The 22,680-nt window shown below is 38.7% G+C and overlaps 1 protein-coding gene across 4 annotated transcripts in view; it reads right to left on the bottom strand.

The window, feature by feature from the left end:
- Positions 1 to 20,973, bottom strand: part of arhgap21b (Rho GTPase activating protein 21b) — a 43,273-nt gene extending 22,300 nt beyond the window's left edge. The window contains exons 1-8 of one of the 4 annotated variants that reach the window (XM_047367677.1): positions 20,732 to 20,973; positions 19,316 to 19,353; positions 18,832 to 19,028; positions 9,936 to 10,118; positions 9,807 to 9,828; positions 4,773 to 4,865; positions 4,468 to 4,546; positions 4,331 to 4,385 (exon numbers count right to left, since the gene is read on the bottom strand). In XM_047367677.1, coding sequence (XP_047223633.1) covers positions 4,331 to 4,385; positions 4,468 to 4,546; positions 4,773 to 4,865; positions 9,807 to 9,828; positions 9,936 to 10,118; positions 18,832 to 18,903 — 504 coding nt within the window. In that variant the 5' untranslated portion in view covers positions 18,904 to 19,028; positions 19,316 to 19,353; positions 20,732 to 20,973. Of the gene's footprint in view, positions 1 to 626; positions 1,199 to 4,330; positions 4,386 to 4,467; positions 4,547 to 4,772; positions 4,866 to 9,806; positions 9,829 to 9,935; positions 10,119 to 18,831; positions 19,029 to 19,315; positions 19,354 to 20,731 lie in introns of those variants that run through there. The other 3 variants (XM_047367676.1, XM_047367678.1, XM_047367679.1) reach the window with 3 other exon arrangements.
- Between the last annotated feature and the right edge of the window lie 1,707 nt (positions 20,974 to 22,680).

Genomic DNA, 22,680 nt, shown 5'->3' with positions numbered 1-22,680 from the left:
CCTTTTTTAAGGGTGACTGTAAGCAAGAGTTCAGAGGTCAGTGGCCTTTATGAGACTGATGACATCTGACACAAAAGATGAGCAAGAGGGCAAGGCTTCACTGAGATTCCTGTTGGACGCCAACTCAAGCTCTAAATCTAACAGGTACTGCGGGCACAGTGCATCGACCATGTCTGGAGCCTTAACATTTGAGTCATAAGCACATAGCTGATCATTAAACACGCATCCCAGACAGCTGAGTGGCAGCAATTTACAACACATATCCTCTGATGTTGATGACAAGCATGACACATGCAGATTATACAACAGGTACAACATGTGGTAGGTACCCAGTGTACCGTTTTTTTTTTTTTTTAAACCAGATTAGTTTCTCTAGAGAAAGGCTGCCATTACACCAAATGAAAACGAGAGCATTGAGGAATCATGGGAGAGAGATTGAAAGAGAAAAAGATGAAAGCAGAGCAAAAAGCACACATTGTAAGAAAAGCAACCAATTCCAGAAGCATGGAAGATGAATCAGACATAGCAAAGCCTGGGACTGACATGCTAAAAATACACTGGAGTGTCAGCAGCGGTACACAAGGATGAGAAAGCAAAGAGGTAAGCAAGGGTTGCCACATTACAACCTGCCTGTGACACTCTGTCCATGGTGAGGTGACAGGAGCAGAAGCTTGGTTTCCATACTGCTGTTAGGTCTCCATGGCTCCATCCATCTTCAAGCAGAATATTACGCCAACTGAACAAGGTGTCTCCAGTCTATGTCCCTCTCTCCCTTCTCCCTCTCTTTTTCCCTCCCTGCTAGCGCTCACATGACAGAAGCAGCAGCTGCTGATTATACATTCAGCTGTGATGGTACAGTTCCCCCCTCCCGCTTCACCCTCCTCCCTCCTTTTCACTAAGCGTCAACCTGTTTGAAACACAGAGCAGCTGATTTTGCCGACTGGTTTAAGCTCATCATTCATGCTTTTCCCTGGTCACCGTTTCTTCTGCTTTATTGCTGTACTGTTCCCTCCCTTCTCTGCTCCATAAATGTTCTAGTCTCTCTCTTTGCTAAGCAACTGCTGCCTGTCTCCAAGCTCTCAGTGCATGCTGCCGCCTACATTGCCGTGTCTCTCTGCTAGCATCTGCGAGAATCCTCTGATTTTTGCAGAAAGATCATCGTTTGCTTGTATACACTACGGATATTTTTGTGTTGCTGTTTTTTATTGGCCGAGAGAGGTATCACAGCACACACGTAGGAGGGTGGACTGCATAAATGTTTACAGAGAGAAAAAGAAGCAAGCCCGGAGGGGGACTTTCAGGGAAGAGGGTGGAGTACCCATGAACTGGGCATCACAGAGGGGAAAATAAACTTCCTGAAAACAAAGAACAAATTCATCAGACATATACAGCGCTTTGAAAAAGTACTTTCTTCCATACAAATGCTGCAAGGCATTTGTATGGCGCAGTTGGTAGCACTGTTGCCTTGCAGCAAGAAAGTCCTGGGGTCTTTCAGCATGGAGTTTGGATGTTCTCCCCTTGCATGCGTGGGTTCTCACTGGGTACTCTGGCTTCCTCCCACAGTCCAAAAACATGACGGTTAGGTTAACTGGTCTCTCTAAATTGCCCTTAGGTGTGAATGGGTGTGTGCTTTGTTGTTTGTCCTTTATGTCTCTGAGTTGCCCTGCAATGGATTGGCGACCTGTCCACGGTGTACCCCGCCTCTCGCCCGTAGACTGCCAGAAATAGGCACCAGCTCCCCCGCGACCCACTATGGAATAAATTGTATAGAAGTTGAATGAATGAACAATATACACGCTTCAAAAAAGTACTTTCTCCTTTACAAATGTCCTCCTTTTTTGCTTTTTGTCACACTTAAAGGTTTCAGATCAACAAATTTTAATGGCAGACAAAGATAACCAGAGTAAAAACAGAAGGCGGTTCTTAAACGATGATTTCATTTATTAAGGGAGAGCGTCATGAAAAGTCTGGCCCTGAGAGAGAATATAAGAGGTCCCTTTGTTAAATCAAGACTTTAGTCATTTACTTTTCACTTCAATTTTACAAGCCACGCCCCCAGGCCTGATAACTGCCTGACCTGTAGAATCAAGAAATCACTGAAATAGAACCTGACTGACAACATGAAGTAGGCTAAAAGGTCTAAAAAAGCAACATGTCATGTCCTGAGCTCCCATCATTACTCCAATTGCCCACTGACTCATCCAGAAGGTCAGGGTAGAATCAATATCTAACCAACTGAATCCTTCGATGAACTCTGTTAAGGTCAGTGTCCATTCAACAATATGAGAGAGTCTGAGCAAAAATGCCATTCATGGGAGAATTACAAGGTGGAAACCATGGCCGACCAAAAACAACACCAAGCTTGTGGTTTGAAGAGGTTTTTTCCTTTGAATAAATTAAATCTTTTTTTTATATATATATTTGAGTGTTTGTTTTATTGATTAAAAATAAAATACAATAATTACACTATAATATATACTGACTATTTGAAATACTAACCTCCAATTTCCCTTTGGAATTAAGTTATTTTATTTATCAATCAGTTATATTTAAGGGATTTAGATATGATCGAATTGAACGAATAAACAATAGTTTCATTCTCTAAAATTAAATAACATCGATTAGCAAAGAATTTAATGTTTGCTTCATACCTAAAGAAATATTGGTCATGTACATACAAAAGCCGAATACACATGCGATGTGGATAAACTGTTTAGTTAATTATAAGGATTTAATGTGCACCTTAAGAGTCCCCAGGGACAAATACCTGTCAAGCAAAGATCTGTGCGTTTTTATTGTAACGTTTAAATCATAAACACACTAGCAAACTGTAAAAACCTCTTAGGAATGGATTTCTGTGCATTCTGTTAAACTGTCTTGAATGGATTCGCTCAACATATGGAACACCTTGATTTAGCAGAATCAATAGTAGCTACCTACAGTGTTCATGGCATTTGGCAGAGATTGCACTTTAAAATGTAACTTTTAAGGTTCATTAAAACTCATAACGACATTAAGATTTACTACTAAAATTATCTGATTAAATGTGAATGCACAATAAAGTCCTATGATCCACAATGAACTCTCGTCATTCTAAATATATTTTAGTTATAAGCCACCCAACCACCAGCTGGAAGGGAAACCATTTCTATTACAACAATCAAACAATTAAACATAAATCAGTAACCAACTAAACAAATGTCACTGTAAAGGAATAGAAATATTTAATATCTTGTTTAGGGATATTACAATAAATGGTTGATTTCACAAAATGAGCTGGAAACATCTTAAAATCATGAAGCCATGCTACCTGCAATATATGGGGACACTGAGTTCAAGAATGCATTTAATTTTCATTAAAACTTTAACTTGCAGAATCGTCCAACTTCTGATTTCAGAGGAAATCTCTCGAGTAAAAGCATGTCACATGGCAGCATCGGTGTGGGTGTAAATAATGTTACAACAGAAGGAGTACTGGCCAGATGGAGCACAAGAAAGAAAACTTTTAGTCTGGGCTAAACAGACTCAAGCTTAAAACAGTTCAAATATAGAAAATAATATGAGGCTATAAAACTTAAAAACATCAAAAAAACTGCTTCAAGATTTCTGTAGAGGTCGAACATAAAACAAATATGGCATCTTTGAGCAAAGCAGATCTAAAAAAACAAAGAAATCTGGTTTTTCCTTTAACAAGCACCTCTTTGTTCATGTTATATTCCAGCTGTTCTTACATGAAATCAGTGATTTTTAGGAGGATTTGAGCATTCAGGTGCTGGTTTAACTGAACACTGGGTGGTTTAAGCTCGTCATTTTCCTTTGGTAAACCAAAGAAATCTGTCAACATCCTGCAGCTTATTTATTAAAGTGGAAAAATGGAGGAGGAAAGTTTGGATAATATCAGTATTTTTTTTTTAATCAGGCAACTTGTTAAAATTTCTGTTTTTTGGGGGTTTTGTTTGCAAAGATTTAATGAATGAATAACATAAAACCTACAAAAGACCTACAAAGATGGAGTTGGATATTTTCTTTCACATTAATGTTATCCAAGTGTATTTTTGTGATGCTTCCTCCAGCAGTGAATTTAGGGCATTTCCACAGTGATGTCAGCTGCAGTTCTGGAGGACAGAAAGTCTCCTATGGCCTGATTAGGAGGCCCAGATAGAGAGTACTGATGGGACAAGCTGGCTGCCTAGATCTCATGACTGCTGTCCCAACAGAAACACTTTAAAACTAGAGCAGCTCTAGGATTGAACAAAAGTTATTTAGCATTTTGGAAAAACCAACTATATTCTAAAGAGCTTTTAGAATGTAGTTAAAAAGTCAATCTCACCAGTTGCAGTACATCCTCATCTTTTGGCATCACACAAAGCTCAAGAAAGTCACCACTGGAAAAAGAAAAAAGGTTTTTTCTAAAAAGAAGATATTCACCCAAATGAACCAGAATAAATCAAACTCTCACAATCTTACCTGTCTTGGATCAAAGTTATCACCTCAGAATAAGCTTTTCCGATTATGCTGGCTCCATTCACCTTCACTATTCGATCACCTAGTCAACAACAGCAGTGTCATCCACATGGCAGTAGTTTGTAAGCAAAGCGCTAAGCAAATAAAACATGTAGCGGATTCACAGGCAAAATCATGAAAATGGAGCAGAAAACTCAACGGAAACTAAATGTGGCTCTCCTTACAATCTTTCGGCTTTTCATTGAACGTTTTTCAACTCAACACTTTTAAAAACAATCTGAAAATGGTTACTGCTGACTGGGTATTACCTGTACAAAGCCCAGCTTCATGAGCAGGACCCTCTTCCTTGACATGTTTCACAAAAATAGTGTCCATCGGTTCTAACCTATTCCTCTGCCTCCCTGGAAAAACACACAGGAGAATTAATTATTCCAGCTGCTTAAAATGTAAAAAAGTTATTCTAATGCACCTACATTTTTATATTATAACAGGGAAAAATATAAACTTCACACTAAAAACATTTTTTTTATCTGTGAACCAGTTTAGTTAAAAATTGTTAAATAAGGCGGTGCGCTGGCTTTTGTTCTGGAAAATGTTTGCCTACTTCTAAAAACAGACACAGAGTCATTAATAGAGTCAATCTGTGTGGTTTTAAGGACATGGATCAGAATGACCAAACACAGGAAAACCTGTTTACTCATTCTGCCCGTATCTCCTAGCAGCTGCATGGCCACAGAAATAAAGGGAGAGAAAAAAAGAGAGGAGGAGTGGGGCAAAAGAAACTGAGGAGGAAGAGTGACAGAGTGCTCAGCTGCACACCTCCCACTCCTTCCTTGTAAACTGAGAAATAGCTGTGGGCACAGCCAGAGAGTGGCTAAAATACTTCCCCAGTAGTTAACATTCTGGTGGTGAGTCAGCACACATTACCTCGCTAAGTCCAGCAGACGTGAAGTTGAGCATGAGATCACATGTGATAGCTTGTGACTGTACGTGCCATTTGAAAATTATACTGCATTATACTCTTATTAATTTAAAAAATTCGAGAGAAAAACAAACTTATAAACCAGTTACCTTTCTATGAGACCCACATTATTTGTCTTCTAAAAATAGATCAAACGATACCAAGATCCGCTTATGCTCTAACACCAGAACCTTTACAAACGTTAGGAATCCAACAAGCAGACAGGCTTAAGACCTTATTTTGTACTCTTTAAATACAACAGATTAATGACACACATTCATATTGTGGGAATTTGCGTTACATAATAAAATAGAGAAGTCTCTTAGAAATACAGCTGAAACACACACACTCCCCTCTGGTGGCGTACTGTGGAGCTGCAGCTCTATTTATCCATAAACCGAACTGCGAAGAGACTTTCCTCTTTGCCACTACAAATCACATTAAACAGAAAGACTTAGAAAAAACAAGATGCATCAGTTATTTTTACATCTTAATGCACCACATGAGAAAATAAAATACTGCTGTCTTCTCCACAGTTCAAGTGCCCAAATCAGATATTAGACTTTGTTTGTTTTATTTCTCGGTCAAATCAGACGATTATACACTGCTCAAAAAAATAAAGGGAACTCAAATAACACATCCTAGATCTGAATGAATGAAATATTCTCATTGAATACTTTGTTCTGTACAAAGTTGAATCTGCTGACAACAAAATCACACAAAAATCATCAATGGAAATCAAATTTATGAACCAATGGAGGCCTGGATTTGGAGTCACACACAAAATTAAAGTGGAAAAACCCACTACAGGCTGATCCAACTTTGATGCAATGTCCTTAAAACAAGTCAAAATGAAACTCAGTATTGTGTGTGGCCTCCATGTGTCTGTATGACCTCCCTACAACGCCTGGGCATGCTCCTGATGAGACGGTGGATGGTCTCCTGAGGGATCTCCACCCAGACCTGGACTAAAGCATCTGCCAACTCCTGGACAGTCTGTGGTGCAACGTGACGTTAGTGGATGGAGCGAGACATGATGTCCCAGATGTTCTCAATCGGATTCAGGTCTGGGGAACAGGCAGGTCAGTCCATAGCTTCAATGTCTTCATCTTGCAGGAACTGCTGACACACTCCAGCCACATGAGGTCTAGCATTGTCCTGCATTAGGAGGAACCCAGGGCCAACCGCACCAGCATATGGTCTCACAAGGGGCTGAGGATCTCATCTCAGTACCTAAGGGCAGTCAGGCTACCTCTGGCGAGCACATGGAGGGCCATGCGGCCCTCCAAAGAAATGGCACCCCACACCATTACTGACCCACTGCCTGTCATGCTGAAGGATGTTGCAGGCAGCAGATCGCTCTCCACGGTGTCTCCAGACTCTGTCACGTCTGTCACATATGCTCAGTGTGAACCTGCTTTCATCTGTGAAGAGCACAGGGCGCCAGTGGCGAATTTACCAATCCTGTTGTTCTCTGGCAAATGCCAAGCGTCCTGCACGGTGTTGGGCTGTGAGCACAACCCCCATTTGTGGACGTTGGGCCCTCATACCATCCTCATGGAGTCGGTTTCTAACCGTTTGTGCAGACACATGCACATTTGTGGTCTGCTGGAGGTCATTTTGCAGGGCTCTGGCAGTGCTCCTCCTGCTCCTCCTTGCATAAAGGCGGAAGTAGTGGTCCTGCTGCTGGGTTGTTGCCCTCCTGCGGCCTCCTCCATGTCTCCTGGTGTACTGGCCTGTCTCCTGGTATCGCCTCCAGGTTCTGGACACTATACTGACAGACACAGCAAACCTTCTTGCCACAGATGTGCCATCCTGGATGAGCTGCACTACCTGAGCCACTTGTGTAGGTTGTAGAGTCCGTCTCATGCTACCACGAGTGTGAAAGCACCACCAACATTCAAAAGTGACCAAAACATCAGCCAGAAAGCATAGGTACTGAGAAGTGGTCTGTGGTCCCCACCTGCAGAACCACTCCTTTATTGAGTGTTTTGCTAATCGCCAAATATTTCCCCCTGTTGTCTATTCTATTTGGACAACATGTGAAATTGATTGTTAATCAGTGTTGCTTCCTAAGTGGACAGTTTGATTTCACAGAAGTTTGATTTATTTGGAGATATATTGTGTTGTTTAAGTGTTCCCTTTATTTCTTTGAGCAGTGTAGTTGGGCTTAATATGAGTTCTGTACAGGAAAACAAGAAGGGTATAAAGTCAGTCTTCTCCAGGCTCCATTGGCTCTAAAGAACATACTGAGGTAAGGCTGAACCAATCAGTAGAAAATTTGGTATGTAAGAGCAAACTTTTTCTTGATACGAAACAGTGACAAGTTCACAACAGAACATAAAATCATTAGTGTAACCAATCTTGAACCAAGTGTGATAGGGTACGAACTGTCCTAATAAGCAACTGTCTATAAAAAACACTTCAGTGCATGGATTTAGCACGGTTTTCATACATAAATCCACACACATTTTCATTGTAACCCAAACAGTGTCTGTTTAGGAAAGCCCAGCTCCTTTCTTCTTACATTCATTACTGGTGTGTCAAAATTACTAATTAATTAACTATTTAATTTGTCCAGATGTCATTAGTTAATCTACCATACCTGCCTTCGCAAAAAAATAATCACATTTAGAAATTCAGTGGTAGACATGCTTGCTAAAGATGTATGTTCACCAGCAGTGTTTTGCTATTTTAAAAAGGTCAAATCAGAAAGTTAGCACCATAACCAAGCAAATGTAAAACACACCTAAACAAGGCTTGCCTAATTTCCACATTTTGTTATGAAAGATTTAGTGAAAGAATGAAGATAACAATGTCAATCATCTGTTTCCTGTTCATAAAGCCACCTGTGAAAGACTTTTAAACCTGTTGCTTAACAGGCAGTTGTATAGCTGTGGGACATGAATAATTAAACACACAGCTACCAGGTAAAGTAACTTAATATATATAAAAATACTCCTAACTGTGTCGCTTTGTTAGGGCTGCCTCAGTTCACAAACATGACATCACGTGAGCTGTTCAGATTTCCAGTGGAAAAATGAGTCATGGACTCCGAGCAGAATTTTCCAGCCTCCTGGTCTCTGCTTCAACACCAACTCTGAATTCAAACCATAATAATTTGTATCTTGGGGACGATGAAAGTCCCGGCTTTTGCTTTGGTGCGCCATCATCAGGTACTTTACTTAAAGATGTTTGTTTGTTTTTAGATATTTTGTGTGATTTATTCCTACTGCTGCAAAATAAATATAACATTGAACCACATTGTAGCACTTACTTTGATCGGAATACATGGAATTAAAACATTTAGACTTATTAAGATTTATTCTTGGAGAGGATATCAGCTTGGAGACCCAGCCTGTAGTCAGTTGCCTAACAGACATCCTGGTTGGTGAACTCCAGTTTTTAAACACGGCTACCTTGATAAGTGTGATGTGGGGGGCTTTCCTTTAGTTTCCAGGCAAAGACTGCCCAGGATTCTCGCCACTAGAACTACTCTTTTTTTTTTTTTTTTTTATGAGTAAGTGAAAAGTGAAATAGCCTTCTTTCAGCCAGCTCACCAGCAGTGCCCAGCAACAGGTGAGTAAGGGGCAACACTGTGTTACAATACTCCATAAAGCCCTAGAAAGTTCCAATCCCTCTGGGGCTTTCTCTGGCATCTTACTAAAAGGACAATCAGTGTAAAGGATTTTTTTGAAACAATAACTTTTTGAAGCTTTGATGTACCTAGATGCCTGTAACTGCACCATGTCTAGCTGGCTGTTGCTACCAGAGTCTGTTTAGTGCTTCGTTCACAACTGGATTGAGGTACCAACTACCAGTGCCAGTACAAATTTCTGTGGTATTATTTACCTCAATACCTTTCATTTCTAGTACTTGATTGTTTTGTATTCTGGTGAGGTTGTAGACGTTTGTTGTGAAATTTGACAATAAATCCTATAATCCTTGAAAAATTGTAAAGAAATACAAATTACATGCGATAGATACCAAAACGTACTAGCCAAGAAATTACCTTTAGTCTTTTAGGTATTTTCAGTAAAGCTGAGAATTCAACAGCTGATTCTTTCCCCAAAATAATGAAAAACGGTCAAACTCAAAAAATGCATAGAAAATCCTGAGTCACTCTTTTTTTACAGGAATTTTTTATGTGTTGTAAAATAAAAATAACTAAGTGAAACAATATGAAGCTGGTCAGTGTAGGACGGAAGCAGGTGGTCCGGTCACAGCTCCACAACAGGTCAGTGACACCTTCAATTTATGCTGTTGTCATGGATAAGGAGGTAAAAAACAAACAGCCAAAGAGTGGAGGGTGGTGGAGTTATTAAAGGTCAGCGCAATAACTTTAGCCGTACATTAGAAAGTTCTAGTTTGTTCTGCTTACCTCTGCGGCCACGATCTTCTTCCTGTAAATGCACAAAGATACTCAGCATGACTGTTTTGCTTATGCTCACATAATTTGGTTCATCTGGATTTTGAAACACAGTAATAAATCAAAGATGCAGACATTTACCGGCAAGCAGTGCAGGCTCGACTCTGGTGGGTACACGATGAAGTGCCGCAAAGTGAAACCAAACCCCTGGGATGTGCGGCATAAACGCACGGTTTTGGGCCTCGGCCAAGCGAACGGCTCTTCTTCTGTGGAGCAGTGCACTGCAGGACAATTGGCCAAACTTCGCCCTTCTGGACAGTCATTCTATCCAGAAAGAAAGATGTAAGAAAAAAACTATATTAAATTCAAAGTAACTTTCAAAGCTGGACAAACTGTAAGACAAAAATGGGTTTAGAAAAAAGAAAAAAAAAAAGAGGTGCTTTAATGTTTACAGTAGGTTCATAGCTGGAGCAGAGTATGTAAGCCTTCAGGGCTAAGGACACACACTCCTCTGTTTGCAGACTATTTATAGCCTCACACCTTTGTTGTTTCATATGTGCAGCAGCAACAGCAACAACTTTACTCACATTTCCCTTTGTCACATTCACTGCAACAGTATAATTTCAGGAATATCTTTGTTTACCGTTAAAGCAAAAACAAGCCAAATCTCATCCTCTACCCCCAACCAGTTTCAGCCATTTCTCCCATCCCCCAGAGGCACAGACCTTTCCCCACAGAGTGAGGAATTTGATGAGCTTGCATTAACAATATCTCCTGCCTGTGCTGATATACTGCGTAAAATGTCAAATCCAAAAATGTGTTACATGCATGTTAAAATAATAAAATAGTGTATGTCACAACCAAAGATTATGCAAGAGGTTTGCCTGTCTGTGAACATATAAAATCTGCACAAGCTTGTTTTGAGCAAATAAGTCTAAACAGGTCTCTCACCTGTTCCAGCTATATCAGGAACCAAAAAATACATCAACCACATTTAAAAGGGAACGGTGGCCTACAGAAACTTAATAGCGAGAGAGCATGACTTCTCACCCATAGCAAGTTAATGCAAATGTAGTTTGTGACTGGAGGTGAGTGCTGTGTCAATGCACGTTTTAATAAGCTGGTTGCAGCCCAACTCTGAACATGCAGTATTTCTGCTTTTCAACTGTAAAGTTCTGATAGGAACGAACCCTTTAACCCAAAGCACACTAAACATGGTACCTTTAGCCATAAAGTATATACAAAGGAGTTCAAATGTGCAGACCTCAGAATAAATAGTCACTGTACAGCTGAGTAGCTGGGGAAAAAAGACCTGCAGGTGCCACCTGTGTGTTTTATTGAAACTAGCAAAACAGGTTTTACTGTGTATAACTAGACTTTGTCTATTCAGCAACTCTAGCACTTTCATATTTAAGCTTGGGCCTGTCGGATCCTCGAGTGCCTTTAAAACAGTAGACAAACAATGAAATTCATACCTAAAGTAGTGTTTGTGGTGAGGGCTATAAATCAGCTGGACGTCAGAAAAGCTTGCACTGATGCCATACGTGTCTCCAGGGTAGGCCAGACCTACAATACTGGATCTGATTTAGAAGCCAGTGCAGAAGGTAGTTTCCACCCCTCTGATCTTTAGTTGTGGACAGACGGGGGGGGGGGGGGGAGCGGGCCTGCCTTGCGGTGTTAGCATTGCCACTTGCAGAGTTAATACTGTTGTGACATTCCAGGTCAATAAATACCAGACCTGCATTTCTTCCATGGTTTCTCTTGTGCTTAAATGAAATAAGGTACAACAGCTAAACAGCAAGCAAGAGGTCAAAGGGAAACCTGACAAGAAGAAAACTGGCTTGCTAAAGAAAAGGAACTCCCACATCAAAGGACACACCTTTCCTTTCTTGCCCATAACTGAATGCCTCTCACCCATTCATGAATCACTAGAATGTCAGAATTATATTTGTGCTGGGTGAGGCAGCTGCAAGAACATTTTTCTGGAGACATTTGTCCCTCAGCTGGATGTCTCTTGGAAATGAAAAGCGATCTGGTCTATGCCAAGGTCAACAGGATGCCTCTTTACAATAAACACTTTCTAGTGAAACCATTCCTTACACGTCTAATTAAAAGCTTCAGATGAAACTCTTTCATCTGAAGCAAAAAGGGTTTTACTATCTTAAAATAATGACAGACAGATTACGGGAGTTGCACCTTTAAACTTCCTTTAGCCTTTTACATTAGTGTTTAGCAGCATTAGCATAGTTAGCATTGGTAAGCTTGACAATACCTTCTTTTTCTGTGCAACAACCGTTATGCCTTTAAATGACGTGATTAATGCGACCTGGTGGCACTGAGCTACCACTGGGCTGGTCCCAACTGGGACCATGTGCTGAGTTCTTAGTCCATCTTTAGTTACAATGAGGATGGACAAATTACTTAAAGCCACAGATTTATATTAAAAATAAAAAATAAAAAGAAGAAATGTACTTTTTTTGTTAGAGTGAAAGATGCTGAAAGTTAAAGTTCAAATACATATTGTGATGTTTTACAGACCATTTAATAAATCCAGACACTTTCTTAGATTAACTGAGCAATGGTGAATGAACAATGGGAACAAACTAAAATATAGTTAAAGTAAATTTTTTGATGGGCACTTTCTGTACTGCACTTTCTTAATGGATTCAAAATAATTTTACCGTAGTTAACACTCTTTGACAAATGCTTAATGTTTTTATGTTCCGAGCTAATTCCTCACCACATGCAACCATTTCAAAAAAAGACTGTAAAGACTGCGACCGAGGGAAAGGAACTACAGCAACACCACTTCTAAGAATTGGATGATTTACTGATCATACACAGATGTTTATACAACACATACTGGATACACTCTGGCAAAGCACATAAAACGTCTCCCATTTTCTTCTCAATTTAAAAACCATAATGCAAGCCTTACGCATATACAAAAGCTCTGCTGATATCATCGACTGACACATTTTCACATCACATGACATCATCTCTGAAAATGTCCCAACCTCAAAATGGGAGAAAACGTTGTTCTCTGTGGGCTGCTAAATTCAACGCCACATCCCAGTTCAACTGAGCACTATGCTGTGAAAAGCCAAGGATAATGATGCAGAGGGCAAGTGGGCAGTTTGGGTTTTCCAGCCTTGCAGCTTCAGACAAGGTTAGTTAGAAGTTAGTTTTTGGCTACTTTAGGGTAAACGACGTTTTTGAAATGTTTGGCATTTATATAAAAAATTTTTAAAAAACATGCAATGCAGTCTACTGCAGTTTTGCTTAAGCCGCCTCAGTAAATACCGTGTTTTCCATCCTGACACACATTTGCAACAGGACCTGGACTTTTTTAGTCACAAGCTCTACATCACAGTCATTGCTTTGTGTTTATTCCAGAACATCTAGTGAGTCCCACTGGAGGAAGCCCAGTTTATGAAGTTCTAAAATGTCTGTACAGGATGTCAGGAATATTACATCGTTTATTAATGACTCACAAATGTTAAACTTGAGATGTCCGACATGTGTGTGAAATATTTGTCAAAATTATGTAACCCTTGGGATTCAATGGTCACCACAGCATGATTGGATCTCGTTTTTTTTAAAGAACTGTAACAAAAAAAAAAAAAACTAGAGCACCTGGTATGCTGCTATCAACTTTATTCAAAAGAGAACATTTTAAACTCTCATATTTGTTTGACACTGAAATACCATATAAATAAATAGATATGATAGTGGGAATGTGACTATACAAAAATATTTACCTGAGCATAAAAGTGGAACAGGATGGGATAAGCAAGTGTTGCATTTGTTTCTTTATATTCTTAAATTTTTGGTCATTTTACAATAATAAAGAAAAGGGTGGTCAAGTTGCAGAACTGGAAGTCAGCCACAGGAAATGATCAATAAAGCAATGGGCCATTGGTTATCCTTTTTTCTCAACTCAGATCACTAAACTCATTCTAAAGAGATGGATATACTTCTAAACTGGCTGTGAAATACACATGTACAAACTGTTCATTTTATTCTTATTTTATTTCCTCTAAAGTTTATATATTTATAATTAATATATTATACCGAAGACAAATTCCTTGCTTGTGCACACAATCATTAGCTGCAAGTGGAAAATCATCACAATAATCAGAAATAAAAGGCTTGAAAACACCAGATTGTGTGTAAATAATCTATAACATTTGTGAATTGAGTTACGGAAATTAATTAGCTTTTCAACAATGTTCTAATTTACTGAATATGAGTATTTGGTTTTGTGGGAAACATTTTTTGTAGTTTTTACTACATTTCAGTTTTGTCTTTATCTGTTCATATGTCTTGTTTATTTTTATGAAGTTTATGGACTACAGGTGTGACTATTATTCTAATAAACTGTACATTTTATTTCCAATTCAGACTTGATGGTTTTTATGCATTTCAAGATCCAGCATGTTAATAAACTAGATTAAAGTTAGAAATCATGAAGGAAGAGACGTCCTGAATAAACAGATGAAATGTATCTCTGTGATAAAAATGTTTATAAGTTTAGACTCGTAAAGGTTAAAAACTTCCAGCAAATGTAAGCAGTGGTGTGACAGGCAGGTAAAATCCACAGAAACTCTGCAAAACAGAGAAACATCTGTCCCGTGTCCTGGGGAGGACTCCCTTGCTCTCCTCATCTGTTCAGGGCCACCATGTCCCGCATCTCTCAGTAACATTTACAGACAAGTTGATATCAACAAAAAGTGTTCCAGCACACTATTTTGGTTTCTTGTTTCACATTAGCCTCTCTGTCAACATCATAAAACCACCATGTGAATGGTTACTCAATGCTTGCATCAATTTGTACCTTAAGCCATGTCGTACATACAAAGGCAACAAGGTAAAAGTGAGGCTAGAAAAAGTTAAAGACACATTGGTTCCAGTTGCTGGAGCAACAGATGGGAAATTATTACAGGTTTCATCTTTGGGGAACTTGTTCCTTACCTATCGCAGAGTTGAGAAATTCACACATTTTCTTCCATCCTTCACTCATACAGGCTGACAGGGAGAATTGAACGCAAGGAGTGGACACAAGACAAAAACCTAAACTGTGATGGAAATTCATATGCAAACGTTGGAAGATGGAACTCTGGTTTTCCATGTAATTTTATAATGTTTATAAGTTATTAGATTAGACACGTGTAGTAAAGTGCAACTTCAGGTCAAGAGAGAGGGGAAAGAAAATAAATGAATAAACTAATTACCAACCTGCATTCCTTTAAACAAATTAATAAATGAATGAACGCAAAACTTAATTGAAACTATGGTTATCGGGCTATTAATAATCTAGAGCAAACCATAGCAGGATGGACTGATGGTTTTCAAAAGCGTTTTAAAATAATATTTTAAAAGGTGTAGCATCCAACTGTATTTAGTCCTCCAAACTCAACACTTTTTCAGAACCACTTTTTACGTAAATTACAGCTGCAAGTCTTTTAGAATGAGTCTCTACCAGCTTTGCAAATCTAGAAAACTGACAGATTCTCCCACCTGATCTTTGCATCACTGCAGCTTCTATGGTTACCGTGGGCCTCCTGGCTGCTTCGCAGATTTAGCTTAGGTAGTCAGCTATATTTTGGTAGGTTTGCAGTTTTGTGATTCCATTTTCATATTTGGATGATAGATTAATGAGTGCTCAAAGCTTGGGGTGTTGTGTTGTAGCCTAACCCTGCTTTAAAACATCTTCTGGCTTTTATCTTTGTACAATCCGGTGTTCCCTCATGATGGAAATCAACAGGAGTTCTTAATATCGACCCAGTTTTGCTTATGGGCCCAATATCAACATCTTAAATAATGACTAACATTGACAGAGACCGATATTAATGCAGAAATAATGCATCACTATTCAAAAGGAAAAATATGTTGACAAGCAAAATTTGAATGCATGACCCTTGTAATAAAACATCTTACCATATATTGCACCAAAGCACTTCATGTAATACACACACGGACACCGCGATGACATTTCCGATTCGACATTTGTTCCCGCTCTAGTTCTCACGATGCTGTTGGTTCACTATTGTTCTCAAACAAATGTCAGACAAACCTGCAAGGCTTTCACAAAACAGCTGTGTTTAGACTGAGGTAACACACAGTTGGACTTCTAAGTTACCTTTAAAAGAAACTAGATTCTGTTTAGAGGCCTCAGTGTTAAGAGAGTTCATCTCAAATGGGTGGGACCCATTTTTTGATCTGTATTTGTAAAATGTTAAATCCCACGCATCATTTTCCTTCCACTTCACAATTATGTGCTACTTTGTGTTGGTCTCTCACAGAATATCCCACTATAATACACTGTGGTTGTGGTTGTAGCATGACAAATGGTAAAAATAAAAGTTCAAATGACACTAGTATTTTTCAGACACTTGTATATTTACTAATATATTGTAAATGACCTACTTCTATTTTGACTCGAGATCCTAAAACTTTTATTTCTGTCTTAAAAAATGTCTTTGCAACCAACCGGATTGGCTGGGAATGTGGTTTACTGTCTAGCTGTTGAAACAGAAGATCAGCGTCAGCTCTTTCTGCCTGGTTTGTCACAAATGACTCACCATTCGAGATTTCATCAGTTATCTAAACAAGAAAAGAAAAACATCCCAGGCAAGTGTTTTGCTATAAAGAGTTGGCACAACGAGGAGAAACTGAATCACACAGCCCATCTCTTCTGTCTTCTCTAGAGATACTGCAGACACAACCATAACACAACAGGAAGTAACAGACTTCTTCTATCCAATTGAGGGTCAATTTGTCCTTCCGATTGCCATCAGTTAGCCATACGATGCCTGCGCAGAGGCTTCTGTAAAAGGCAGCCATCCTAAAAGAGGCAAACAATGAGCTTTAATGAAGCCAAGATTGCTGGGATGAGATTGAGGGCGGGGTCAATAGCCTTCCTATGGTTCTAAATATGGATTTGGGCTTTCTAATCTACAACAATCAATTTCACTCACTGTAAGTTTCTATTGCTCTACTGGAAAAAAGAAACGTAGGTATAATTCAACAGGAAAAAGCCACTCACGATCAAATAAAAGTTCCAGTTCAATCCTAAAATTCAGTTTGATACAGTGAACATCATAAGCCAGCATAAGAAAAACTGACATAATAAAACAGTAGCAGTTTTATCAGCACCCGATCTGAAAATCTCTGTGCTTCGTTTAAATGCCAAGCACTATTCAGCTGATAAGGCACGCAGACACTCCAGTGTCAGTGTTTTTTTCAAAGGGAAAAAGAAAGATGAAAACAAGCTAAACTCCTAAACAAATGTTTCTGATACTAATCTTAAACATTTTTCACGTCTTACTTTTAATAGAAAGATTCACTTCAGCTATACATAAAATTGACTTTAGAGAGTCGCACAAGCTGTGAAAAGACCAAAACCGGACTGGTATAGAAAAGCACAGTCATATATGTCTTTGTGAGTCAACATTATGAAGTTATTATTTTTTTTAGGGCCTTCGTGACATTATTGCTAACAAAGTTAGTTCCTGAGAACTGCCTTACTGAGCATTGCTATGTTCGGGACATCACGTCTCTCTCCTTGTTTACAGCTGTGAAAGAAAAAGGCATGTCTGAACCTATTTTAACTGATTTCTATCAACTGAGGACATAAAGTTATGACATCCACAATTTTGATTTTCAGACCCCCCCCCCCCGAACAGCTCCAGGGAGTTTTCCAGATCATAATTAGCATAAATTGAATAAGATGGTAGTTTGAGTAGAGGGACGACTAAAAGGAGGATTTTCACAGATTGAACTGAGACTCTGCCTTCATGCTATACCAGAAGTAACATCACCATGTTGTGAAACATGTTTATTTATGCCTATACAATTTGTGTTATGGAACTTCTGTTATAAAACTTTCACTTCGCTGACGCCACTATCTTGTCTACCGTTATGTATAAGAATCAAGTGTCTCCATACGAGGATTTAAAAATCTATTCAAAAGACGTTAAGAAGGCCTATCAATGTTTTAGCAGTAGAAAATCTAAGCTTGTTTTAAAGGGAGCAAAAGTGATTAAGTATAATAAAATCAGTGTTCGTATTATAATCATCAACAGTGACTTGTGTCTGCCCCAATAATCTGTTCCTTGCCTGCCAGACTAGTGACCGGGGTATTCACTCCAAAATAGGCGACACATTTTTAGGAAGAGCAGATGGTGGCCCTGTCTGGTATTAAAGGGGCTACAGCTTAAAAATCTAGAAGGTAGCTCTTAAATAAGCAGCTGCACTGTGACTTTGTCTGCCTAACTCCACAAAGCAATAGCTTAAATACATTTTTAATCTAATTATTAATGTACGTATTTTCAGTGTGTTAATCTATACCGAGTCCTGTCTAATTTAAGGAAGCACTTTATAGGGCGGCGTAATATTAGAAAGTCTTATGATGGTGATAATATTGGTAAATATTGCGATGTTGATATCAGCTGCGATATATGTCTTTAATCTTCCTTCCTCTCTTTCTCATTTGTGCTTCCATCACTCTGCGACCTTTTGGCCGACCTCATTCCTGTCCGGTGTGAGTATCTGCTGTGAGACTCTGTCCAACTGGCTAAATATTACATGGGTTATGGGTTATGAACTAGCATGAAAAATGCTAGTTCATAACCCGTGGAATATATTAGCCAACAATTATTGCACTCCAAACAGTCCTCCGAGATATTAATATTGCACACACAAATATTGTGATGATATTTATATCATTTTTGGTCTTAAACCTCAAAATGTATTTTGTTTATTATTCTGTTCTAACTTTTGAGTTTTCCAAAAGCTTATTAGGCTAAGTGCTAAAGTTTTGCGCTTTTTATCCCCTCATCTGTCACAATATAATACACTTCAATTAAATTATAAGGAACAATGTGTACATTTCCCTAGAAATAAACATCAGTTGTTATTATCAGCCCAGCTTTACTGATGGGACTGGTACCAGCATGTTCAAAAATAACCAACATTGACCGATACCGTTGTTAATGCTGATATATCATACATCCCTAATGGGAGCTGTTCTCACCTCACAAAAAGAAGATCTTGCTTGTTGCCTCTCATCTTCTTCAAAAGTGGGATCCCAACGTGACGCCATCATTCAACTTCAAATGGAAATCCTGCCGTCTGTGAATGCCCACATCGAACAGCTCGCTCCAGCAAGATCCAAGAAAAGATTTCCTACTTGGATTTAAACCTCCATGGTGGCTGGATCTCTGAGTCCATCTGTTAACGAAACATATTACATGGGTAATACCGCGTGCAACTTATTAAACTTCAAGCTTGTGAATCCAGTGTACATCGTGTATTGAGACTAGGCATGGCCTGGTAATATATTAAGTATATCAATGTTTTAAAAAGTTTAAGCTTTAAAATCATCTGTCAAAGTGTCCATCAAGATGTTCCTGCAACGTAAACTTCTTTAAATTAGATGCCAGAAAAGGTGCCAAAGTGAACAGAGTTTCCTGAGTTTTCACCAACTGTAAAGAGTGTAGAGTAACACAACTGCCTACCCCTCCTCCACATGTTGCTGCCGCTGTCACACTTTCCCCTGTAGTTTCAAGGAAGACAGACTCAGTGTTTGTACTTGCAACCTGCAGCACATTTCTCTTTGTGTGAAAAAGGTCAGACCAAAAAAATTTTTAAATGGAAGTATCGTCCAGAAAAGGCCTGACCTGTGACAAAGTAAAGGAAAAAAACTGCCTGACTGGATAAAACCGGTAAGTGGTCAACAACAGGGTATATAGATTACATAATCAGATTCCAAAAATATCTTCCTGTAATCACACCAGATCTTATTCAAAAACAAGGTAACACAATCACACAATAAACTAGCACACCGACAGAACAAGTTCGTGCTATTATGTCTATGAGCATAAAAGCTTATATATTGTTTTGAATCTAATTATTACATAAACAAACAGAAACAATGGCGAACGTGTTTAGTCTGAACATTTTAACTTTCCCATTATGATGGGCCAGATATGTTCTTCTGCTTATGAGAGTTGTTTTTTATTCTAAGGCTGCCAAATTAGCACATGGTAATTAACCCATATCATTATTTTACAGTTAGGATTTGTATAAATCTACAAAAGAATTTAGGATAAAGTCCTCCGTGTTTTTATGGACGATATTCTAATGTAAATACGAGTTTAAATAACTTCCCAGAAATATTAGAACTTTGAAAAAAAATTAAATCACAGTACTATACATTGGGTAGCGGCAAGTTCTGAATATATATTAAGCAGGCGTTATTATGTACATACACTACGTGACTATTTGACGCCGTTTCATTAAATATGCATTATGGTACTGACCTCAGCTCTAAGTAATCTAACACAACACAACCGCAGACATCATTGAGCATCAACTAGGAAACATCTATATCGATATTTTACCCATAAAGCAAATAAAGACGCTTATAGGTGAGGAAAAATAACGTGCATGGTCAGGTCAGCATAATAAATGGCCAGCAACAAGTGGACTACAAGAAGGGAGGCAAGGCGAAAAAAAAAAAAAAAAAAACAGTGCACGACTTTAAAACTGCGTTACAAAATTAGTGTGTGTAAAGTATAACTTATCTTTGGATGTTATAGTATTTTTCTCCAATAACAAAATGATGGTTTTGTGTTTCGAGGAGCTTTATTTTTGTTACCGACACCGATGGAGTACGAACACAGCGTGCCAAGCTGTTGTTCTCCAGCGCTCAACAAAAGACGCTTTGCTTTGCGTTTGCTGCTGTTCGAAAAAAAAAAAAAAAAACACCAAGAAAAGTTAGGGAATCCGTACGAGACACCGTGCCTCTTTTTCGTTATTTAGTAAACAGCTACGTTTGTCTGTAAATGGAGGAGAAAACAATAACCAACGTAGCTGCGGCAACAGGCTGCTAGCATCTATGCTAACACGGTTGGAGTTTTAAACAAAGTTACCTGTGTAGTTGAGAAGCGTCACAACAGGAGCCCAGCAGCGGCAGTCGTTAAAAGCGAGGAAACAAACTAAACACATCGTGTGTGACTTGGTATTCCTTCAGAAGCTGTCAAAAAGTCCATATAATTTCAGAATTATCGACCTCCCCGGCGATTAATCCAAACCCACTGAGTGGAGGCGCATGGTGCAGTTTTGTGGCTGGAGTTTTTTTTTTTCTTTCCAGCTTTCCCGACTCTCTGGGAGTCCACCTTCGGTCAATAGGACACTCTCGACCAATCACAGGTCTTGTTTCATTTGAGCGAGCCAATCAGGTACGAGGTTACGGAATTTACTGGTTTGCCTGGCAAAGGTTGTGTTTTTAACCGTTCACTCATCGAGTCGAAGTCATTTGTTAAAGTAAAAAATAAAAAAATAAACCCCTGAAGTTATGAGCACAAAAACACACGGGTAACGCCCCATACTGTAGATCTGCGCGGTAACCACAAACCACTCTAGTTTCTACACACAAGGGAAAAGAAGAAGTCACATGTTGTGGTTCACTGTGAGGTCGAGCTGGGCATGTTGATGTGGAATATATCTTCACGCATACCGCAGTTAATTTTAGACATTTCTCATCAAAGAATACAATTTAAATTACATCACAGTGCAGTTACAAATTATGCAGGCCAAAATAGGGACTCAGACTCCCAGGCCTCGAACAAATGTCCCTTTTATGCCTCCCAACATAAGGGGCCACCTGTTCTTGGAGCTGGCAGCTTTTGTTGCAGGGGTCAGTTTAGGGAGGAGACTTTCATTAGGCCGTCTTGTCCAGTCAGTTGTACTTTTGTAGTGGATATATGGCTTGAAATATGCTTTTAAATGTTGGTTTATTAAAATGTTTATTTTAACTATTCATACAATGAATGAATGAATTTTAACTACCTCAAAACGTTAGGATAGTACTGCACTATATGTTTGGGGAAATCACCAAATTAACAATCTACGGGTTCCTACACAGTCTAGAAATGTGTACAATTTTATTTAAGTATTTTCCAGGTCTGGATGAGTATGAAAAAAGACAAGTTTGGAAAAATATTTTATATGTATTGTACTTGTGTCCCCCTTCCCCATTTTATAAATTCTGCATCCATCCATCCATTCATCTTTAAAACCTGACCTTAGAAGAAATCACTGTAGTAAATCATTGACTTACTTTTGTATTTATTTTAAGTATATAGTACTTTAATTTAGAATTTATATTTCTTTTTATAGTTGACAAAAACTCTAGAAATTTGACACTAGAAAAGTGTGGAATTTACTTTTATTGACCAACTTGACCTGAAATCAACTTTTGTTATTGACCCCTGTAATATTTTAGTAAATGTATTTAATGTTTACTTTTGCTTTATTAGAACTTCACACTTCCTAAACAATAATAGGAGAGGAAAAGCTGGAGCTGTAGTTCCCAAAGTTTTTACCTAATAGTCAAAACTTCTGTTTCAGTATGAGGGATTCACTGCAACTCTGAACTTTACAAGGTAGCAGTAGCTTCTGCAATAAACTGTTTCTCATTTAATGTTTCACAAGCATTGTCCTATACAACCGTTTTCAGTGAACATCTTCCTTTTAATGTTAAATATACAGAAAATAAAGAAGTACACTTATCAGCTTGATTTGCTAATAGTAGTCATCTTGCCACTGATTATAGTAGTTACTTTATCCCATGGGTTCTTAGATTTGCAACTGGAACACGGTTAATTTTGATTCTGGCGCCAGAGTTAAATAAGTAGCCACCAGCAATTGTTGTAAAGTTTACTGGTGTACACCTCACATTATACTGGGGATTCTCAAAAAATCCTCTTTTGGCTGTTTCTGCCCAACAGCTCTAGATAACAGTTAGCTTGTATATGACTAAAAGTAAAATGTCCTATGAGTACCAACAATGGTATTTGGACCGGTTTGAGAACCTTGC

This window comes from Girardinichthys multiradiatus, chromosome 6 (assembly GCF_021462225.1).
Source record: "Girardinichthys multiradiatus isolate DD_20200921_A chromosome 6, DD_fGirMul_XY1, whole genome shotgun sequence".
Classification (NCBI taxonomy): Eukaryota; Metazoa; Chordata; class Actinopteri; order Cyprinodontiformes; family Goodeidae; genus Girardinichthys; species Girardinichthys multiradiatus.
This window is presented reverse-complemented; position numbering and strand designations above follow the sequence as displayed.